Source organism: Panulirus ornatus, chromosome 40, assembly GCF_036320965.1.
Source record: "Panulirus ornatus isolate Po-2019 chromosome 40, ASM3632096v1, whole genome shotgun sequence".
Taxonomy (NCBI): domain Eukaryota; kingdom Metazoa; phylum Arthropoda; class Malacostraca; order Decapoda; family Palinuridae; genus Panulirus; species Panulirus ornatus.
Window position 1 is genome coordinate 11,514,231 of NC_092263.1, and position 20,850 is coordinate 11,535,080.

Below are 20,850 nucleotides of genomic sequence, written 5' to 3' on the forward strand. Positions count from 1 at the left end.
GAGTAATTATAAATACAAATAAATAAAACCCTTACAAGGTCACATTTAAATTAATATTCTTTACATCACTTTCCAGCTTCTGTGGGAATAAAACTTCTGGTGTGAGAAAGGCTAGCAGCTTGATGTTATAATAATCATACCCAGGTGTGTTTGTGTGTAATCAGTATTTTGAATTAACTTCTCTAAGACTTCTTTAGAAATCCATCAATTTGTTCTGGCTGAAGGAATGAGCAAGCAACTGTAAACTCTTGAAAACCTGTTGTGTTCATTTAAGTCATGTTTAAAAACCCCAAAAAAAATTTTATATGAAGCACATCAAGTTTACCTGAGTAACATTTAGAATAAGAAGGAAAAATATCTATGAAGCATGTAAAGGGGTGACACTAAACTTAACTTGGCCAGAATTTAAATATTCTTCATTTCTCTTTTAACAATTGAAGAGAGGAAAGGTTCCTCATTTTGTAATGAAAGGAATAGGCCACGTGACTAATTTTAAAAATATAAATTACACAAGTACTGAAAAAATAATTATAAGAGCAAAGTCTGCCAAGAGATTACAAATTGCTGCTCTTCCTGATGGAAGTTAGATTTGGTGTGACACATGATACTGAAAAGGCTCAAGGTTGGCAAGATCCCAATACAGCGCCAAAGTGTGAATCACAGAGTATTGGCAGGCGGTATAAGCATGGAGGAAAAAGCATTAAGGAGATTCTGCTTGGGCAATCCCACACAGTGGGACACCATCAAATACAGGGCTTGAAACAAAAAAGGCACAGCATCTTTCACTTTCACATGTGATGATTTAAAGTACAATTCATCTCCAAAATGCTGGACACAGAATGAAAGACTTAAACTTTTATACAATGCTTTAGCCTAGCCAAGTCTGAGCAAGGGATCACTTGCATTTACATTTCAGACATTATTATATAATGAGAAGTGGTAACATATGATACCTCTGAGGCATGTGCCAAAAAGTCCCTGTATCGACTTAGCTGGATGTGGCCTGCATCAAGAGCCCAGCTTTTAGAAACAAGCAGTAGCATACAACCCATATAATCTATGACATCACTGTCCTATCTGGGTTATTTACGTATCATGCTGAAACTATCAGCTTTCTGTGGAGGCAAGAAAAGTTTAACATCTAAATCAATGTACAAAATCCACCTTCAAACAGGCAACACACTGTACATGCCTCACCCAGGAGTGAAGCTAATCATCTGCAGGAAAATTTCATCTGAGAGTGTTAACTTTAAAGGATAATTCAGTATGGATAACTCCCTCAATTCATGTATGAGAAAACATAGCTATAGTTTTTCTCATCTTTAAAGCCAACAGTCACAGGTTATACCACAATTTATGAAAAACTAACAAATCTAAGAATTAGGCAACATAGCTATACTCGTCTGTTGAGTTAGGAGTGCGTTCAAGGTACTGTTTGTCAATAAGCAGTTCTATACACTTCTTGATCATTGGGATCTGTGGTGCAAACCTTGATCGGGACTGGCTGATGACCTGGAGGATAAAAATAGTTTTAAATTTCCCTCAACAAAATGTTGTTATAAAGTTAATGGAAAATAATCATGAGCATAAATATGAAATTCAAGGCTTATGCCACATTAAAAATAAACAAAAAACACCATCTCCTTCCTTGCTGCTCGGGAATCTGAATGCAAGAGTTAGTAATGTGGCATTGGGGGTATGATTGGGAAAACGAGGGTACCCTGTGTTAATAAAAATGGGGAACAGCTTGTTGAGTTGTGTGTTGGAAAAGGACTGGCAATTGTGATTTCTTGGTATTTAAAGGGAGGTAAATGCAAGAGTTTTGGAAAGAGGGGCAAGTATGAAGTCTGTTGGGGATGAGAGAGCTTGGGAAGTGAGTCAGTTGTTGTTCGCTGATGATACAGCGCTGGTGGCGGATTCATGTGAGAAACTGCAGAAGCTGGTGACGGAGTTTGGTAAAGTGTGTGGAAGAAGAAAGTTAAGAGTAAATGTCAATAAGAGCAAGTTTATTAGGTACAGTAGGGTTGAGGGTCAAGTCAATTGGGAGGTGAGTTTGAATGGTGAGAGGCTGGAGGAAGTGAAGTGTTTTAGATATCTGGGAGTGGATCTGTCAGCGGATGGAACCATGGAAGCGGAAGTGGATCATAGGGTGGGGGAGGGGGCGAAAATTTTGGGAGCCTTGAAAAATGTGTGGAAGTCGAGAACATTATCCCGGAAAGCAAAAATGGGTATGTTTGAAGGAATAGTGGTTCCAACAATGTTGTATGGTTGCGAGGCGTGGGCTGTGGATAGAGTTGTGCGCAGGAGGATGGATGTGCTGGAAATGAGATGTTTGAGGACAATGTGTGGTGTGAGGTGGTTTGATCGAGTAAGTAACGTAAGGGTAAGAGGGATGTGTGGAAATAAAAAGAGCGTGGTTGAGAGAGCAGAAGAGGGTGTTTTGAAGTGGTTTGGGCACATGGAGAGAATGAGTGAGGAAAGATTGACCAAGAGGATATATGTGTCGGAGGTGGAGGGAACGAGGAGAAGAGGGAGACCAAATTGGAGGTGGAAAGATGGAGTGAAAAGGATTTTGTGTGATCGGGGCCTGAACATGCAGGAGGGTGAAAGGAGGGCAAGGAATAGAGTGAATTGGAGCGATGTGGTATACAGGGGTTGACGTGCTGTCAGTGGATTGAATCAAGGCATGTGAAGCGTCTGGGGTAAACCATGGAAAGCTGTGTAGGTATGTATATTGCGTGTGTGGACGTGTGTATGTACATGTGTATGGGGGGGTTGGGCCATTTCTTTCGTCTGTTTCCTTGCGCTACCTCGCAAACGTGGGAGACAGCGACAAAGTATAAAAAAAAAAAAAAAAAATAAATAAAGTCAACAGGCATTATTATATTATCTGCGAACTAACAACTGTTCAGAGGTGAAGTTAATGGATGTGAACATGTCGATAGGGGTCAGTGTTTGGGATGTTTGATCATACCTTGGTGGAGGTGAGTGTGACAGTCTGTGGTGATTTTAGGGAAAAGAGAAAATATATGAAAGAAATGGTAAAAGTAAGAGAGCTTTGAAAAGCAGTCTTTTTTACAGAGATACTAAAAGACATAGGATGAGAGTAAAGGAAACAAAGGGGATGGGAGAGGAGTGGAAGGTATTTTGTGAAGTACCGTCCCAACTGTTGTAAATGATCAAGAAATAAACTCGACCTTTCACAGGAAAGCTGGACTGACAAAACTTCTATGAATTTATTTTTAGAACTAAGGAACTTTCCTTGGCTGGTCTCAAACTTGAAACGTATGACTAAAATAGACAAGGAATGCAAGATGTGGTATGAAGGAACAATGAATAAAGCAGGAAAAGGGATAAGACAGTTATCTTCAAAAACTTTCTCCTTTGAGATGACTAACCTCTTGAATAAGCATGGTGTGTTTAATCAGCTTCCGTGCTTTCATTATTCTAACAATGGCTGCTTGTAGGTATAGCTTGCGATCCTCTTCAACAGCCGAATGAGTCTGTTCTGTCTCATGCTGTTGCTCTTTCTGTGGTGCAACACTGATCTTGAATTTGGTCCTTTTATTACTGTAGTCAGTGTTGAGGCGCACAACTACCTCACCCTGGAGATTCTGCAAGGCAAATAGTGGGATTACTTTTTCAAGTATATCAAGAGACTGCTTTCTGTACCATAACAGGTTGAGATTAGAAGATCAGGCACACTGGTTACTGTCCTGTCATGTTTACACTTAGTATTTGAAAAAAAAATTCACAAACTATACAAAAGAACATCAACAGTATATAAGCTATGCAAACAAACCGTTGCTATCTTGATTCAAGCCATAAATATGTAGCACCAACCTACTTTGTGTTCTAAATGTTTGGAGTTACTGATTGTGTGGAATTCGTAAATATTTAAAAACCTTACACCAGCCAAAACATCTACATCCATGTGTAAGACATTGATCAATGGCAGGTGGACTGAAATGTATCCTCTGTTTATCCTGCCTTGGCTTAGGAGGTACTCAAAAGCCCTTATTTTAAGAATAAGAGCAAAATGGGAACAGTCTCAGTGAAAAGGTACAGTGGTCTTTGAATAAACTGGTGACTGCTTCCTCATATTCAGCTGAAGGCAAAAAGTTTCATGTGCCACAAACATGAAATGGGCGACACAGCCTGACGCTCTCCATGTCATAAACAATTTCCCAACTTGTCTAGCACACCCATTACTTATCACATAGAACTCTCATCTGCATCTATTACTTCCTTCATTCTGGCTTGTTAGCCTCCCTTAGATTTTCATTCATTCTTTTTGAATTTCTTATTGGCTTCCCAGTCATTAATTTATACTAAAATTTTCACTTTAGTACCTATTATTATCCACTAGTTCCTTTCCCTTCATCATATTTTGTGGAAGATTAAATCTCTGAATTCCTCATTTTGTCACCAACCTTAAATCTTCACTTAGTTAAACTGCTCACCTTCTGTGATCTATTCCTACAATACCACACACCTCTGTGACAACTTCTATGAATTATCTCTTTAAGCGCAGGTACATCAACTCAACCTCACTTTGTAATGTTTCAGTATTATTAAGTTTCTCTTTCAGGTTTTCTTGGGTCACACACTCTCCACAATTCCTTACTTAGCCTGTTAACTTTCAACCTCACTGTTTTTAACATATGTATTTCTTTAATTAAAATGAGATGTTAATCATTATCTCGATCTGATATGGCCCCATCTTTCTTAAAGCCCTCACATCATGCACACTTCCTATACTTTTCTTCCCACAAACATTTGCTTATTTACCATTTCTAAGGTATTCATGCACATTGTGTATTTACAAATAACAGTGTGTTGAAATTATATTTCTAACACTCATATCAGCTTTTACACATATTTCATGTATATTTTCATCAATATCATATTCATCTTGGACCACATACCTACCTAAAACTTATACCAAATCTCACCCATTCATTTATGTTACCTAACACAAAGAGCTTCTCAACATCAACAACTATTCTTTCATGTTCTTCCCTGAAATTTGTAACTCTCTCCTTTTCCAATTCATGACACATATACAGCTAAAAAATAAAAAAATACTTTAAATCAATGAAGTGAATTTTGTAAATAACAACCTGCAATCATGACATTTTTGTCAAACCATTCCATTTTGTTCAAAATTAGGTCAAACACATATAACATCAAATTAAGAGTCATACTTCCTAAGTGAATGGTGAGAATAAATAATAGTAGTGCTTCCCTACCTCAGCATCTGTCAAGAGAAGCTTGCTGTCCAACAGTGACTGCAGAAACTTTGTGAACTGCTCATCATTGAGGTGTGTGTGGGTCTGGAGTTCGTTGCAGGTAAGGCTATCCACCTAGCAAGGAAATTTCAGCTTTAGTCACAAAAAGTTTTCTCATTCAATGCAGTACAAAGCTTATTTCCTGGATATTCACTGGTAAGGTTTAAAAATATGCAATGCTTAGAAACCATTAGTGCTGATCAAATCTTTAATCAACAGCCCTTCTATATCTATAAATCTAAGCCATTTCCCAAACCACATAAAATGGATTTAACTATAACTCCATCCTCTCTCCAACCATCAATAAGAGTACCACTCTTACAGTCAAAATGAAAAGCAGACCTGATGGCTGAAGTGTCCACCAGCTTTTAGTTTCCATTTTCTTTAGTTAGAACACTATAATAAAAATAATATATTGATAATTGTAATAACATTAAAACAAATGTTATAATACATAAAATTTATGTATAAGAAGGCATCTTACCTTCTTAAACACCAGCAACATTTTTTTTTTGTTTGTTTCTTTCATACTTGATAACATTTCCTGCACTAGCGAGGTAACATTAACATATAACAATAATACTACATAATATACGGTAAGACAAAGATTAAAAGCTATGCATAAAAAAAAAGCATCTTACCATCTCAAACATAAGCAACATTGCCATCTGGAAGGTAGACATGGTGATGAGATACGTCCTTTTGCTGTGGCTTACTTTCAGCTCACCTGTAGAAGATTGATACATTACTATTGGAAAATTAATTACAGTACACTTAAAGCCATGATTGTTGATGCTTTGAAAGACTGTCTCTCACCTCAAATGAATTAACACCTCCAAATTAAAAGTAACATTGCTTCAACTGACATCTTAAATTAAAAATTAAGAATTTATTTGATTTGTCCTTGTTGTTTTACTTTACCAAAAGAAATACATTTTAGCATTCACCGTAAGGCATGACCGACAGACCTGTGAAGCTGACCCACCACCTAAAACCACTCATCCTCCCCTCTTGCTACCTGCACACATGCCTTACTCATGCGATAAAATCTCCTCAATACTTCTAATAATTTTTGTCCCACATCATATATTTATAGAACCTTCCTAAAGATCTATCATATGCTTTCTCCATATCCATAAATGTCTTTCTATTTTTCCTTATCTCTGACACCTATTCCCAGTTGGAACTCCCTCAAGGGGTTGGCCACAGCAATAGGCTCCAAAACTAGTGAACTCCAGTGCTGCTTCTTAGCCTTTAGTGCCTCACCCTTAAGAAGCCATTGGCTGTGGGCAACTCTAGTGCAGTGTTTGCAGTCTAGTGCAGTGTTTGTAGAGGCTCCTTCCTAATGTTCATACTGACTATCTTTACCTAATGTTTTAATGTTCCATAAATGCTACATACAAATCCTCCTCTTTTACTATTTCTACTCACATTCATCAAAGCAAACATCTAGTGCAAATATCCTCTACTACTTCTGAAGCCATAATGCTCCTCCCATCTGATGCTCTGTGCATGCCCCCATCCTCTCAATTTCCACTTTCCCATACAAGTTACCAAGTACACTCAAAAAGCTAATACCTTTATGATTTGATCATTCATTTTTATCATCTGCCTTAATGCAATGGTACTATTAAGGCATTCTGGCTGTATTGTACGTGAACAATACACTGAAAGTCCATATTAACCAGTTAACAATATTGTTGTTGACTTTCTTGAGAAATTCAGTTGCACTTCTATCCATTCCAGCCACGTTACCACACTTCAGTTTTAGAAAGGCATTCACCACCTATTCTCTTTTCACCAAAATATTTGCCATGACTCTGTAAACTTTAACCTCCCAAACCTTTTACATCTGCCACCTTAAACTGAAACAAGTCCTCTCTTCATCTCTTCACCTCTTCTTCGCATGTAACCACATTCCCATCTGTTCCCACTTGTTCTCTAGCTCCCTACCACACTATTCCCCTTCTGAAACATCTCTTATTCTCCCTGAAGCCTACCAATACTCTCTCTCCATCTTTCACTTGCCTTCTTTTTCATTGCACCTCATTTTTGACCTCCAGCCACTTCCTCTTGAACATCTCCCAATCACTCACACTCCCTTCCTTCCTACAGGAACTGCCAACACACCTCTTTTCTCCTTCACTAAAAACTTAAGATTCTTCACCCCACCACTCACTACCCTTTCTCACGTGCTAACCTTCTGTGCATGCCTCACACATCTCTTCTCCCAAACACATGAGCGATGCTTCCCAAAATGCCTAGTAATCCTTGTCAACTCCCCTAGTTTCATTTGCTCTAATCTTTTGTTATTCCTCTCCCAATCCCTCCAGGCACCTCCTTACACAAACCTCACTTACTTACACCTCTTTTCCAACCCCTATTATTTCCTCTTTTCCTAAAGCCTCTACAAACTTTCACCCTGATCTCCACCAAGAAATGATGAGAGATCACTCTAGCTGCCCTTCTCAACACATTTAAAAACAAAAATATCTCTTTTACTTATCTATCTATCAGTGAATAATCCATCAATGCAAGCTTACCCATACATATGTTTGTAAGTCCCTTTTTAAAACGAGGTGCCTCCTATCACCATTTCCTTTTCCGTTCCAGATGCTACTTTGCTAAAGCAGGAAACAGTGAACATGTATTGAAAACAAGTATTCCTTGTGTGTTGTGTGTAAAGCAACTAAGAGGGATGGGAGCAGGGGACTGGAACTCCCCACCAACCTCCTTGTATTTCAATTTCTGTGAGATGGAACAGGAGCGAAGCAAGAAGTTTTCCTCATCTTTCCTGAATTTTTTTTACCTATTGTATCATTCAAATGACATTTGAAAGTCATTATTGACAACTATAAAAGAAAAATTTTCAAGAGCACAAACAAGACAGAAGAATGGAGTAATCTTACCTTGACAGAGATGATGTAGCCATGTAAGCTTCCTACCATTAAAGTGCTTGTGATAAAAACTTTCAAACTGCAAAAAAAAAAAATGATGTACACTATTAAAAATAATTCAATCTGCAATGCATTTATAAGTTTCTAGTACACCACATAAATGCAAGAGGAGTTGCAAATAAATTCACGTAAGTAGAGATTACTTGCAGATCTATAAATTAATTTTCTTTTCATTCACTGATATGAGATTACTTGCAGATCTATAATTCATTTTCTTTTCATTCACTGATATGTCTCTTCCTACTACAAAGCAGATTACAAAACCCCAGTAAATGCCACATGCACTGCACATCTCACATTTCTCTGCACTGTGCCCTCCACATTCTTGAATCAAAGATCATGTTCTTTCCCATCAATAGTCTCCCTCAGCACCTAGTGGAGGGCCTTTTAGTTTACTTACGTTATGTGAGTGATGTTCATACATTATCCTCAGCATACACTCAAAAAGTACTTGTATCATTCCCAATATATTAATCTAAAACATGTCTATGAACCCTTACTCTCTCATTAACCTCTTTCTCTACAGTACAGCTGGGTGGCTTTGTTATCAAAATAATCAAAATAATCTTTTGATTTTCAAACTATTAGGTATAGAAACAACATCCTATTTTTGTTTATCTAAGAACCATGTACAATGTAACTTCATGTTTATCAACTAAATGAAGACTAGACATTACCAATACCTCCGACTTACTTCTTCACTCTGCTTTCCCTTACCACAGTATTCGGAAGTGGTATGTACTTGCAAATTTTTCTTATACCATGGTTATTTTTGCACTGACAACAGTCTAACACAATGAAATGTGACACACTGCTACTAAGTGGGCAAATCTAATTCATCGTCAGTATTCTACTTCATTTATTTACTCCAAGAAGCACAACTCAAAGTTGCACATGGTGCACTATCTATAGTAATACCAATATACTTTTGGGCTTGTCAAGTTCATCAGCTCTATTACTCATGACTTACTGTTTGTACTGACTTCTCCAGTTCCTGAGGTACAGCAAAGGGTGTAATGCTGGTCTGTCCCAGTGGCCATGCACCTGCCTGTAGAAAAAAGTTATTTCATTACCTTCAGTCTTCCACTGATGGCAAACTTCTTTAACTGCATCTGCAGCAAAATCCGAAATGAGAGGTTGTCATATATCATACAACATAATATCTTTCAAACTATGAATATCATAATTAAATTTGTTTTAACCCAATATTTCTCGTTTACACCAATGTAGCTCCTTATCTTAAAAGCAAAGGTGCCTCCTTAAGAGATTTTCACAACTACATTCACTCGCAGGGTACCAATATGAAACTGATTCCCAAGAGGGACACCTACATCAAAACAAATTTCTCCAACATGTTGAACACTGAGTCTCCATCATTATCATTACAATGTACGTGGGTGCACAATAAATAAATTGTAAAAGAACTCTGCTAAGTATGTCCTGCTGTATGTACAGGATTCAGCTATGTATGCAGAGAATATCAAAGACTAAATTATATAAAAATAATATGTAGTTCCATGTCAATCTACCCAAGTATATTATCAATCAAGCTATCTATATCTCTGATGTCTGTTCCCAACAAGAACACCCTCAAGGGGGTGCTCATGGCAATAAAGTCTCCATAACGGGTAAACTCCAGTATCACTTCTTAACCTTAGTGCCTCACCCTTAAAAAGCCACCAGCAGGGGCAACTCTAGTGCAGTGTTTGGAGTCGCTTTCCTAATGTTCCTACAGATTGCTTTTACCTAATGCTCCATTTTAATGTTCCTACCTACTACTTCTAACTAATGTTTCTACGTAGACTAATACTCCTGCCTAAATGTTCCAACCTACTACTATTATCTATTATGCCTATCATTTTGCCAAAAGGCAGGGCTATCACATAGTGAGCACTGCAAGAAAATCTATTATGAAGATTGAGTTATGTCATAAAGTGATGTCAAGTGTTGTGCATGAAAATGAGATACTGTATATTTCAAGATAGAATGCCATGATCCATAGGTGGGTGAGGAAGAAAGAAAAGGCAGCTACCTGCATCACCGGAATGTATACTAAATACCATAATGAGCTATGACATACGAACAGCCCAATTCACAAATCCTTTATGGTTAAAAAAAAAAAATACCTACCTGAAGAACATTTATGGAGAAATTGATGCCCAGTTCAATATTCTTTGCCTTAAGAAAATCGTTGAATTTGTGGTTGAGGTCAGAACTTACAGACATGTCAGTGAACATCCGATGTAACTTACTGGTGTATTCGTAACCACATGCTTGCTGTCAAAGGAAAAGAATAATTTTGTATAAAAATACTACTCTTTGCATAGACTAAAGAAGCTTGAAGGACACAAGCTGAACAGTCCAGTCAGTATAATCACACATACACACATATGTAAAGACAAAGAGTCTAAAAAGTATTCGGTAATGAACACAGCATACATTTAGGTGAAACAGAACTTGCGTTTTGTAAAACAAGCCCTTGAATCCCATCATCCTAAAAGTAGACTACAAAACTGAGATCAGTAAGATCAGTTTGATAATACTACTATGAATTCCCTAACTTTCACTAGCTATCTGTTATACAAACTGACTCTCTCTGATTAATTACTTTTCTTTTAACTGTTTCCTTTTGGCCACCAAGATGTGTAACAAAAAGAAAAGGTAAAGTCATTCACATCAGTCAATACTACAGAGAAAACGGATACTGAGTGACACCTTTTCTGTAAGTCTTAACCATTTCAGCACACCCTGGTCTACTTTCTTAATGAAACTGTAATTATTACCACACCTATTCCTTACATGATAAACCAACCACAAACTACATCTTGTCCTGATGCATTTCATTTCCAACAAATCCATCCCTTCATTATTATGCATTCAGGGCCCAAAAATCCCATCCATAAAACCACTGTTATTACTACTATACGTTCAAATATACCCATCTTTGCCTTTATAGACAACTTACTTCTTTCCACCCCTCAATGAATTCAGGACCTTAGCTCTCTCTTGAACCCTATGACTCATGACAGCCCCCATGGAACCTCGTGAAGTCCACTTCCAGGTATCTATCGCACTCCACTTCCTCCAGGTACCCCACATTCAAACCCATTGCCAACCACCCTGTCTAATACCCCTGCTACACTTCATGATCTTACTTTTCTTTTATTCATTCTCAACTTTCTCCTTTCACACGTACTCATACACAGCATCACCAGTTTCTGAAGTTTCTCTCTGTAATCTGCCCCTAGTGCGATATCATCTGCAAACAGTAACTGATTAACCTTTATCCCCGGAGACAGAGGGAAAATATTAATTACCACACATAATCTGTATGCCACTAAGGGTATATAAAAAGGATGATAAGAGGAGAGGCCCTGAAGTCCTTGACTTCCATACTATCACTTTCCAAAAACAGGAACATATGAAGAGCAGAGTCAGGATTTTTGTGTAAAGACCTAGATCCTGTTGCTACCTTGCTAAAATGGGGAAACCAAATACATTTACAAGAAAAATGTTACAATATCTACAAATCTCCATATTTATTTGATCATAATACAAATTATGAGTGATTTCTTTCTGAAACTTCATACCAACATGGATATAACCAAAAAAATTTTCATCATACCTGCTTGCCTCACCTATCTTTGCAAGGCAGTATTAGGAAATGATAACAAGGCCTTCAAGAAGAAATCCTTGCTTTGTTCTTCTCTCTCTCTTCCTACTTTTTGAAATAATAAAAGAGGTATGAGTTTCCAACTTCCTCATTCATGCCCTTCTTAGTAACCTTCTGTAACACACAGATGTGTGGGTAGTTTTCCCTCTGTATCCCCAGGAATAATGATGTAAATAACTAGGGATAAACTCATCTCATTACACACAATTTCTCCTGGCTGTAAAATTATCTATTTTCATATCATGGGGATGATAAAGTACCTGAAAATAATAAACTTACAATATCTTAAGCTACATTAACAATCATATTAATTCACATATCATTCTTCATGATACCAAGCTGTCAAAAACAACATCTCTGCAACTCAAAGTAGTGTCTCACCTTCAGCCTATTGATCATCGCCTCTTCAGAGTCCATAGACTGACTCTGCTGCTGTATAAGGCGTTTTGCTAGCATCCGTGCATAGAACTTTTGATATACATCCTTATCATCAATGTATTTGAATATGGTGATGCTATGGCCCAGCTTATCATCTACTTCACTCTCATTGAGACCCTTAGTTGATTTCTTGAGGAGAGTATCACAGTATCTATAAAACAATAATACAAGAATATTTCACTCCAGCTGTAACTTTCATTTTCCACCCTGCACACTTAATTTATTCATCAATCAAAATTAATATCTCATCTTAAATACCTTTGGCTTTAAACACTCACACAATTAGTTCATCCTTTTTATTTCCACCTCATCTCATACCGTCAACCATACTAACATTGACTAATCCTCACCATCCTGTCACCTGCATTAAGTCTTAACAAGATTCTGTCCATGCATCTTTCAAAAGAGTTACTTTTGCTATATATCATTACCACATCTTCATTCTTTATCTATTCTCCTAAATCCAACTATACTTTGTGTTATACATCTTACTGCTACTATTTCCAGGAAAACCAAGATTTCACATCCATACTTTAAAAGCTGGGACAGGCACTCAACACTGTACATCTACTGTACGATCTATATTTTCATTCCCTCCACTCATCAAAGCTCTTAACAATTCTTCATCCTTGGATACCCATACTTTAACTTCGGCTCAAAACACAAAACTCCCAAATACTTAAACTCATTTAAAGCTTCTAATTCTCTCCCATTCAAGCTGCGATGAATCATCTTGTTCAAGTACAAGAGCCTTGTTCTTACTCTCATTTACTTTCAGTCTCCTACAAAAAAAGAAAAGAAACCTAACAAATTCATTAACTCCTCATCTGACTAGAGTCTAAAATCCTGTGTCATGAAGGCTTTTCCTTCAGTTTTAGGTAGATTGTATGTCTAGTATTTCCTAACTATGTGTACACCTTTAAATGTTGAAATCTCAGTAACATTATTCAAGGCAACTGATGAATGATTAAGCGTGGTGGTCTGGCTATGACTGTAGGTGAATCTAAAAACCTGGCTTCAGTGATAAAATACAGTAATATAAGAACTAAATCTATCTATGAGCTTGAGCAGCCATCAGAGTTTTTGAACAGCATACACTGGAAAGAAGGCAAAGCTTAACCTTCTTCATTTCATATACATATCGAGTACTAATACAAAACTTACCTTGCAAGGAGCTCCGGAGATCGGCAAACAACTTTCGTGTTTCCTCTATGATTCACAACACTCTCAAAGGCTTTATCAAGTGCTCCAACAAATTGTTGGTCATTATAAAACACATCAATGATCATGGTACGGTACTTTTTGTGCACTTCTAGTAGACTCTCAACAAACTGTGCAGGAATCTGTAAAATCAAAGGATATTCAGATTAAGAATGTAATCCATTTTCTTTTAACTTATGTGTGCCCAAAATTCTTTCCAGTACTTGTCTTACCATTAAAACTCACATTATGCATGTTACACCATACATAGTCTTCTCTTATCAAACAGTTTCCATACATCCCATATTTTTTTTTTTTTTTTTTTTTTTTTTTATACTTTGTCGCTGTCTCCCGCGTTTGCGAGGTAGCGCAAGGAAACAGACGAAAGAAATGGCCCAACCCCCCCCATACACATGTATATACATACGTCCACACACGCAAATATACATACCTACACAGCTTTCCATGGTTTACCCTAGACGCTTCACATGCCTTGATTCAATCCACTGACAGCACGTCAACCCCGGTATACCACATCGCTCCAATTCACTCTATTCCTTGCCCTCCTTTCACCCTCCTGCATGTTCAGGCCCCGATCACACAAAATCTTTTTCACTCCATCTTTCCACCTCCAATTTGGTCTCCCTCTTCTCCTCGTTCCCTCCACCTCCGACACATATATCCTCTTGGTCAATCTTTCCTCACTCATTCTCTCCATGTGCCCAAACCACTTCAAAACACCCTCTTCTGCTCTCTCAACCACGCTCTTTTTATTTCCACACATCTCTCTTACCCTTACGTTACTCACTCGATCAAACCACCTCACACCACACAATGTCCTCAAACATCTCATTTCCAGCACATCCATCCTCCTGCGCACAACTCTATCCATAGCCCACGCCTCGCAACCATACAACATTGTTGGAACCACTATTCCTTCAAACATACCCATTTTTGCTTTCCGAGATAATGTTCTCGACTTCCACACATTCTTCAGGGCCCCCAGAATTTTCGCCCCCTCCCCCACCCTATGATCCACTTCCGCTTCCATGGTTCCATCCGCTGCCAGATCCACTCCCAGATATCTAAAACACTTCACTTCCTCCAGTTTTTCTCCATTCAAACTCACCTCCCAATTGACTTGACCCTCAACCCTACTGTACCCTATTTATTCATTTTCACTTTTCTCCTCTAAACACATTACCTATGTAGATACATCAAAAAATCTAAATTCATCAATCAATCAATCAAGATGAACTTAATTTCTTTCATACCAAAAGGCCTTTCCTCACTCGGCAAGATATCATTAGGGAACAAACAAACAGTGGCTTCATCTGCACACATACATTATCTTGCTATTAAGTATAATGCATAAAGACCATAGCCTACCATCCACAGCCATGCCCCACAGCCCTTCCCCTACCAATATCACATCCATTCAATTAATTCTATCTCATGCATGCCACTCACTCTCCTGGATGGTTAGGCCCCATTATCTTAGGGCACCTCCTTCACTCCATCTTTTCATCACCTTTTCAGTGTCCTCCTCCTCTATGATTTCTCCACTTCTGACACAGCACCTCTTCATCAATCTTTCTTCATTCAATCGCTCAACATGTTCAAACCATTAAAGCATAGCCTGGTTGGACCTTCACTTACCACCACACATCTCTCTTGCACTGTTACTGATTAAAGATCAACCTACCTCACACCAAATAACATCCTAGGAATTCCAATTCAAACACATCCACCCCCTTCCTTTCTTTCATATTCAAATCTCAGGCCTCACATTCAGACAGTATTGTCATGACTACTATACTTTCTTTCACATTCAAGACTCAAGACTCACATCCATGCAGCATTGTCAGGACTACTTTGCTTTCAAACATCCCCATCTTTGCCCTTAAAGACATGACCTCTCCTGCCACACACAACTTAACCAATGACCTTAGCCCCCTTCCTTCCAACCTATGACTTACTTCAGCACCCAATGTTTTATTCACTATTACATCTACTCCTAGGTACCTATAGTAATCTTCTTTATTTGGATCCTCCTTCATATAAACTTACACTCAAACAATCCTGTCTCACCCTCCTATTTCACTCTGTCACCTTACTTTTGTTTAAATTTACTCTTAGCTTTCTCATTTTGCAAACTCTCCCTACTAGCTTCCAAAGTTTCTCTCTGGAGCTTGCCACAAGAGCAAATGATTCACACCCCATACTCCCCAATCCCCGAGTATAATGTACACCCACCCCATGCTCCCAGATCCATACATCTAACTCCCCCACCACTTTGCCCATATGCTAAAAAGCTGCAGGTATGGTACACTGTAAGAGGAAGAACATATCTTATCAACAGAGGAGAGTATGTGAACAAGCTACAATAGCAATATATGGAAGAAGTTTCTCATAAGGCACTCTGCCTTGCAGAATAAAAAAGTTTATAGGATCATAAATAAAAGCAAAAATGTTAGTTAAAAAGTAAAATAGATAGAGAGATCAAGAGAAAACTGATCTCATGAAAAAAAAATCCCAAAGGAAAAAGGAAATTAAGGTTTAGATAATATGATGATACAAGAAAATGTGGATGAGGTAAATGAGATCTAACATGAGTGAAAATATAATTTGTAATGTGGAAATACCTTTGCATGAGACATTCAACTTATATATCAAAACTCAAAAGACATCAGTACAATGAATGAATGTCAGTAATCAATAAGTCCTCTTAATTCTACATAACTATATGGTATTAATAACATTAAAAAGCACCTATCACAAAAAAATACTTACATTATCTCCCTTAAGACTGGTTACGGCTTGAAGACCTTGCTGTTTTATATGTTCCTTAAGGTGGTGAACAAGTTGGGACAATCCATTAGGTACAGGCCGCAACAAAGTATACATGTTGGAAAGGTCTCTAGTACGTTCTGAGCTAACCATGGATCCTGTCTCAGCATGTACAGTAGAAAGGTGATCAGCTACCATCCGATCCTGGACTTCTTTTACCACCTTCTGATGTGAACTAAACCATCAAAATACATATCAGTTCAAAGTACAAAAAAGTGAGTGAAATTATTTCTGTAAGTAACTGTACATGCAGAGATGGCTTTAAAGTCAATCACAAAATATGCTACTCTAAAGCACATCAAAATTTAGTGATCAAAATATGATAAAATTCAACTGGATTTTAACAATATAGCAAAAAGCTACGAACTGAGGATGGTCTATATCACATACACACACAAAAATATCAGACTTTCTCACCTATGGATAGACTATAAGCATCTGAAAGAGCTTTTGCAATTAAGTGTTTAATCTTCCCAACAAAATGTTAAAAACAGAAGTGGTATGTGAAATCATTTAGACTTATAAGTCTTCCAGAAGCAAGTTGGTTGTAAATGCAAAAAAAATCTCAAATAATTATGGATCAGAATTCTATTTGGTTTAGGATTAACTGGTGCTCCTAAGTGAGTTTTCTCTACCTACAGTAAGCAAGGATATAACCTCTTCAGAAACAAAAACAATCCGTACTAAGTCAAAGTGGAGTGCCTCACTGCCAATTGGAAAATCCAGCAGGAAAAGTTTAATCTTGAGGGATCTGCAATAATCTGATGAAGTCACTCATTGAAAGAACTAACCTTTGGGAGAACAATACTTTTCAGTGAAAAATGAGACCACCTCTGGCAAGATATCTTATGATTTTTGTGAAACTCTGAGTTGAGGGCCAATAAAGAAAACCAGCAGAGACCTAAGGCCTGTAGAGCTTTGGTGGGTCCACTTTCAGTTTAAACAGATATATCAGACTATGGTTGGGCTATTGCCCTTCAGAGGCTTGCACTGGAGCAAAATTGTTGGCATATCAACAGAAATGATGTATTGGCTCCCTAGTGATTTCTTGTAAAAACGAAATGACACCAGGACGATGAATCCAACTTACAATGAACACCCCAGTTATGCAGTGATTAACATACAATTCCTCTTTTAGAGATGAATTGCATTCTTTCCTAAGTGGCCCCAAAGGAACAGTTTTTCAAGCCTTTTTCCTGCAAGGAGTCTACAGTGTTTACGTGAATGCCCTGTCAAGGTCAAAGATTATCTTCTGACATGATACAGGAAACAGCAGCCTTCAAAGGGCATACTTTCATCATCTCAACTCAAAGGCAGCTTTGGATTTGAATGATTGAGCTCAGATTTGTCTTTATCCTAAGAACAAGATACACAAATGAGTCTCAAATCTGTTGATGTTTGATGTTTAGTAATTCTGGTGATCTCAAACTGCATTAAACAGACCTGGTGAAAGGGGTTGCTACAGCTCTGCCAGTCTTCACATGTGATTCCTCAGAGTCTCTCAGAGAACAAATCACCATCTAGGAGGGATGCAGCATCAAAATTTTGGGTTTTGGAATCTTCACTTTTGTACTTTCTTAAATGAATCCACAGAATAAAATATGGGGGATGCTTTAACTGATCACCTTTCATAATATTCATCACTACATCCAAACACAATGCTGCAGCAATTACCTTTCATAATATTCACCCTACATCTAAACACAATACTGTACCAATTAGTTTGGAAGTTTTCGAAAATTGCTCTGAAAAATCTAAAGAATCAGTTATAACTGAAGCTATATGTTTGGAGGACTTTCCTAATCTTTTCTATGACAAAAATCAAACCATTTAAAAATTTCCTTTTCATATAAAAAAGATTTGCAGAAACCTTATCTGTAGGATCTGATACTAATATGTTTAGTCCTGTATGAAACACACTACAGAGACCTTATTCTCTAAGAAACCTGTAGCTTCCCCATTTCAGCCCAAGTGGAGATATTAATGGTCCTGGATCTCTGAAAATCTGATAACTTTATGAGCAGTGCAGCTCCACAACATTTCATAAAAACTCATTTCCTTAAAACCCTACGATAGGAAAGAAATCTTAGTAAGATCCTACACATGAGAATTTATGCACATTTGGAAATCAAGTTTTATGGGTAAAGATTAATCAAATACTGCAATGCCTGGTTACTTCTTTTCAAACTTGCTCACCTTTCACAATCATGAAGGTACCATCAGGAAGAAATGACTTGCCTTTAAGGAAAACTCTATCAAAAGATGAGAAAGGCGAATTTAAGAACCCTATCAATCCTAAAAAATTCCACAACGGAAACATTGCTCTTTCTGTTTAGTCAATATTCAAGGGATTTCTTTATATTCCTAAAAATTACAGAACACTTGCTTGTTCATCCAAGCTCCTTAAAACCCTGATCAGTAAGGAATATATCCAGTTGGGTCAAGAAGCTAGTACTACATGCTCAGCCTGGACTGTCTACCAGAGCCTATGATGTTAAAAAGGTGGCTTCTAGGTGGGCCTTTTTAATCAATTTGTCAGTGGATGAAATTAACTAGAGTCTCTGTCAGCTTTTGAAAACATTTGTTAAATGATATAGAGGTTGACCTCCCTTGTGTAGCACAGAGTTTGCCACTTTCAAATGATGATCCCACACATGAGCTTAATCATTATAAAAGGTAAACATTTCTTTTGTTTTCCAAGTTCTTTGTACATTCTTCTTCATATATGGCTCTGTCTGTAGGGGAATAATATTCTAAATTTGTTGATATAAGTAAACCATGTGAATAAGAGCAAGGTTATTAGGTACAGTAGGGGTGAGGGTCAAGTCAATTGGGAGGTGAGTTTGAATGGAGAAAAACTGGAGGAAGTGAAGTGTTTTAGATATCTGGGAGTGGATCTGTCAGCGGATGGAACCATGGAAGCGGAAGTGGATCATAGGGTGGGGGAGGGGGCGAAAATTTTGGGAGCCTTGAAAAATGTGTGGAAGTCGAGAACATTATCTCGGAAAGCAAAAATGGGTATGTTTGAGGGAATAGTGGTTCCAACAATGTTGTATGGTTGCGAGGCGTGGGCTATGGATAGAGATGTGCGCAGGAGGATGGATGTGCTGGAAATGAGATGTTTGAGGACAATGTGTGGTGTGAGGTGGTTTGATCGAGTAAGTAACGTAATGGTGAGAGAGATGTGTGGAAATAAAAAGAGCGTGGTTGAGAGAGCAGAAGAGGGTGTTTTGAAATGGTTTGGGCACATGGAGAGAATGAGTGAGGAGAGATTGACCAAGAGGATATATGTGTCGGAGGTGGAGGGAACGAGGAGAAGAGGGAGACCAAATTGGAGGTGGAAAGATGGAGTGAAAAAGATTTTGTGTGATCGGGGCCTGAACATGCAGGAGGGTGAAAGGAGGGCAAGAAATAGAGTGAATTGGAGTCATGTGGTATACAGGGGTTGACGTGCTGTCAGTGGATTGAAGCAAGGCATGTGAAGCGTCTGGGGTAAACCATGGAAAGCTGTGTAGGTATGTATATTTGCGTGTGTGGACGAGTGTATGTACATGTGTATGGGGGGGGGGGGGGTTGGGCCATTTCTTTCGTCTGTTTCCTTGCGCTACCTCGCAAACGCGGGAGACAGCGACAAAGTATTAAAAAAAAAAAAAAAAAAAAAAAAAAAAAAAAAAAAAAAAAAAAGTAAACCATATTTTGTAAGCCTTAAGCTGAAAACCTTTGCTTGTGTTACATTCAAAATGTAATATTTTCTAATGAAAATCACAGTGACAGTATCACTCATATCCTGACAATCTCTTTGTATTTCAAAATCAATCAAATACAGTAAATTTAGAAAAGACATAATTTATATTATCACTATGAACATGACACGAGTCTCACCTTGGAGGAAGGAATTTGGTTGCTCGCAGCTCCTCTTCAGCTAGTCTAGCTATGACACGCTCCATATACTGAGACACATTACACACCTGAAGCTGGGAGGATGCTTCCTTCCGATAAAATGAACCGGTTTCCCTTAATAGTTCCCCTTCAAAAACTGTTTCATATAGCTGAAACAGAAAGAAAGAAATATCAAATTGCTTACAATCAGAGAAAACGATTTATCATTCTATCAACCAAACACCATTCCTCTTTCCCTGAAGTAAATCTATCTATCTATAGGTATATTTCTGATGCCCATTCCATCTAGAAACTCCCATCAAGGAGTCTCCACTCTTTCCTGTCCTTATGTGCCTCCCTAACATAAACCATTCCATGCATTCTTCCCCTTTCTCTCCCTCCAAAACTCTTCCATTCTATTTCCCCATGTCACAGGTGGTCTTCCTCTTGTACCAAACCCTTTAATCGTACTATCATGCAATCTCCTTGTAAACTTCCCATCTTGTATTCTTTCCACATGGCTAAACCACCTCAAATCATTAAATTTAACGCACTCTTCCAC

General features: G+C 37.9%; 1 protein-coding gene across 2 annotated transcripts in view; it reads right to left on the reverse strand.

Moving 5' to 3' along the window:
• Positions 1-1,189: 1,189 nt before the first annotated feature.
• Cul2 (cullin 2) overlaps positions 1,190-20,850 on the reverse strand; it is a 29,112-nt gene continuing 9,451 nt past the window's right edge. For both annotated transcript variants that reach the window (XM_071685519.1, XM_071685520.1), the window contains exons 6-16: positions 20,292-20,458; positions 16,353-16,584; positions 13,524-13,702; positions 12,303-12,510; positions 10,379-10,525; positions 9,219-9,296; positions 8,201-8,267; positions 5,933-6,018; positions 5,253-5,366; positions 3,399-3,614; positions 1,190-1,512 (exon numbers count right to left, since the gene is read on the reverse strand). In XM_071685519.1, the coding sequence (XP_071541620.1) occupies positions 1,381-1,512; positions 3,399-3,614; positions 5,253-5,366; positions 5,933-6,018; positions 8,201-8,267; positions 9,219-9,296; positions 10,379-10,525; positions 12,303-12,510; positions 13,524-13,702; positions 16,353-16,584; positions 20,292-20,458 (1,626 nt within the window). In that variant the 3' untranslated portion in view covers positions 1,190-1,380. The remainder of the gene's footprint in view (positions 1,513-3,398; positions 3,615-5,252; positions 5,367-5,932; positions 6,019-8,200; positions 8,268-9,218; positions 9,297-10,378; positions 10,526-12,302; positions 12,511-13,523; positions 13,703-16,352; positions 16,585-20,291; positions 20,459-20,850) is intronic.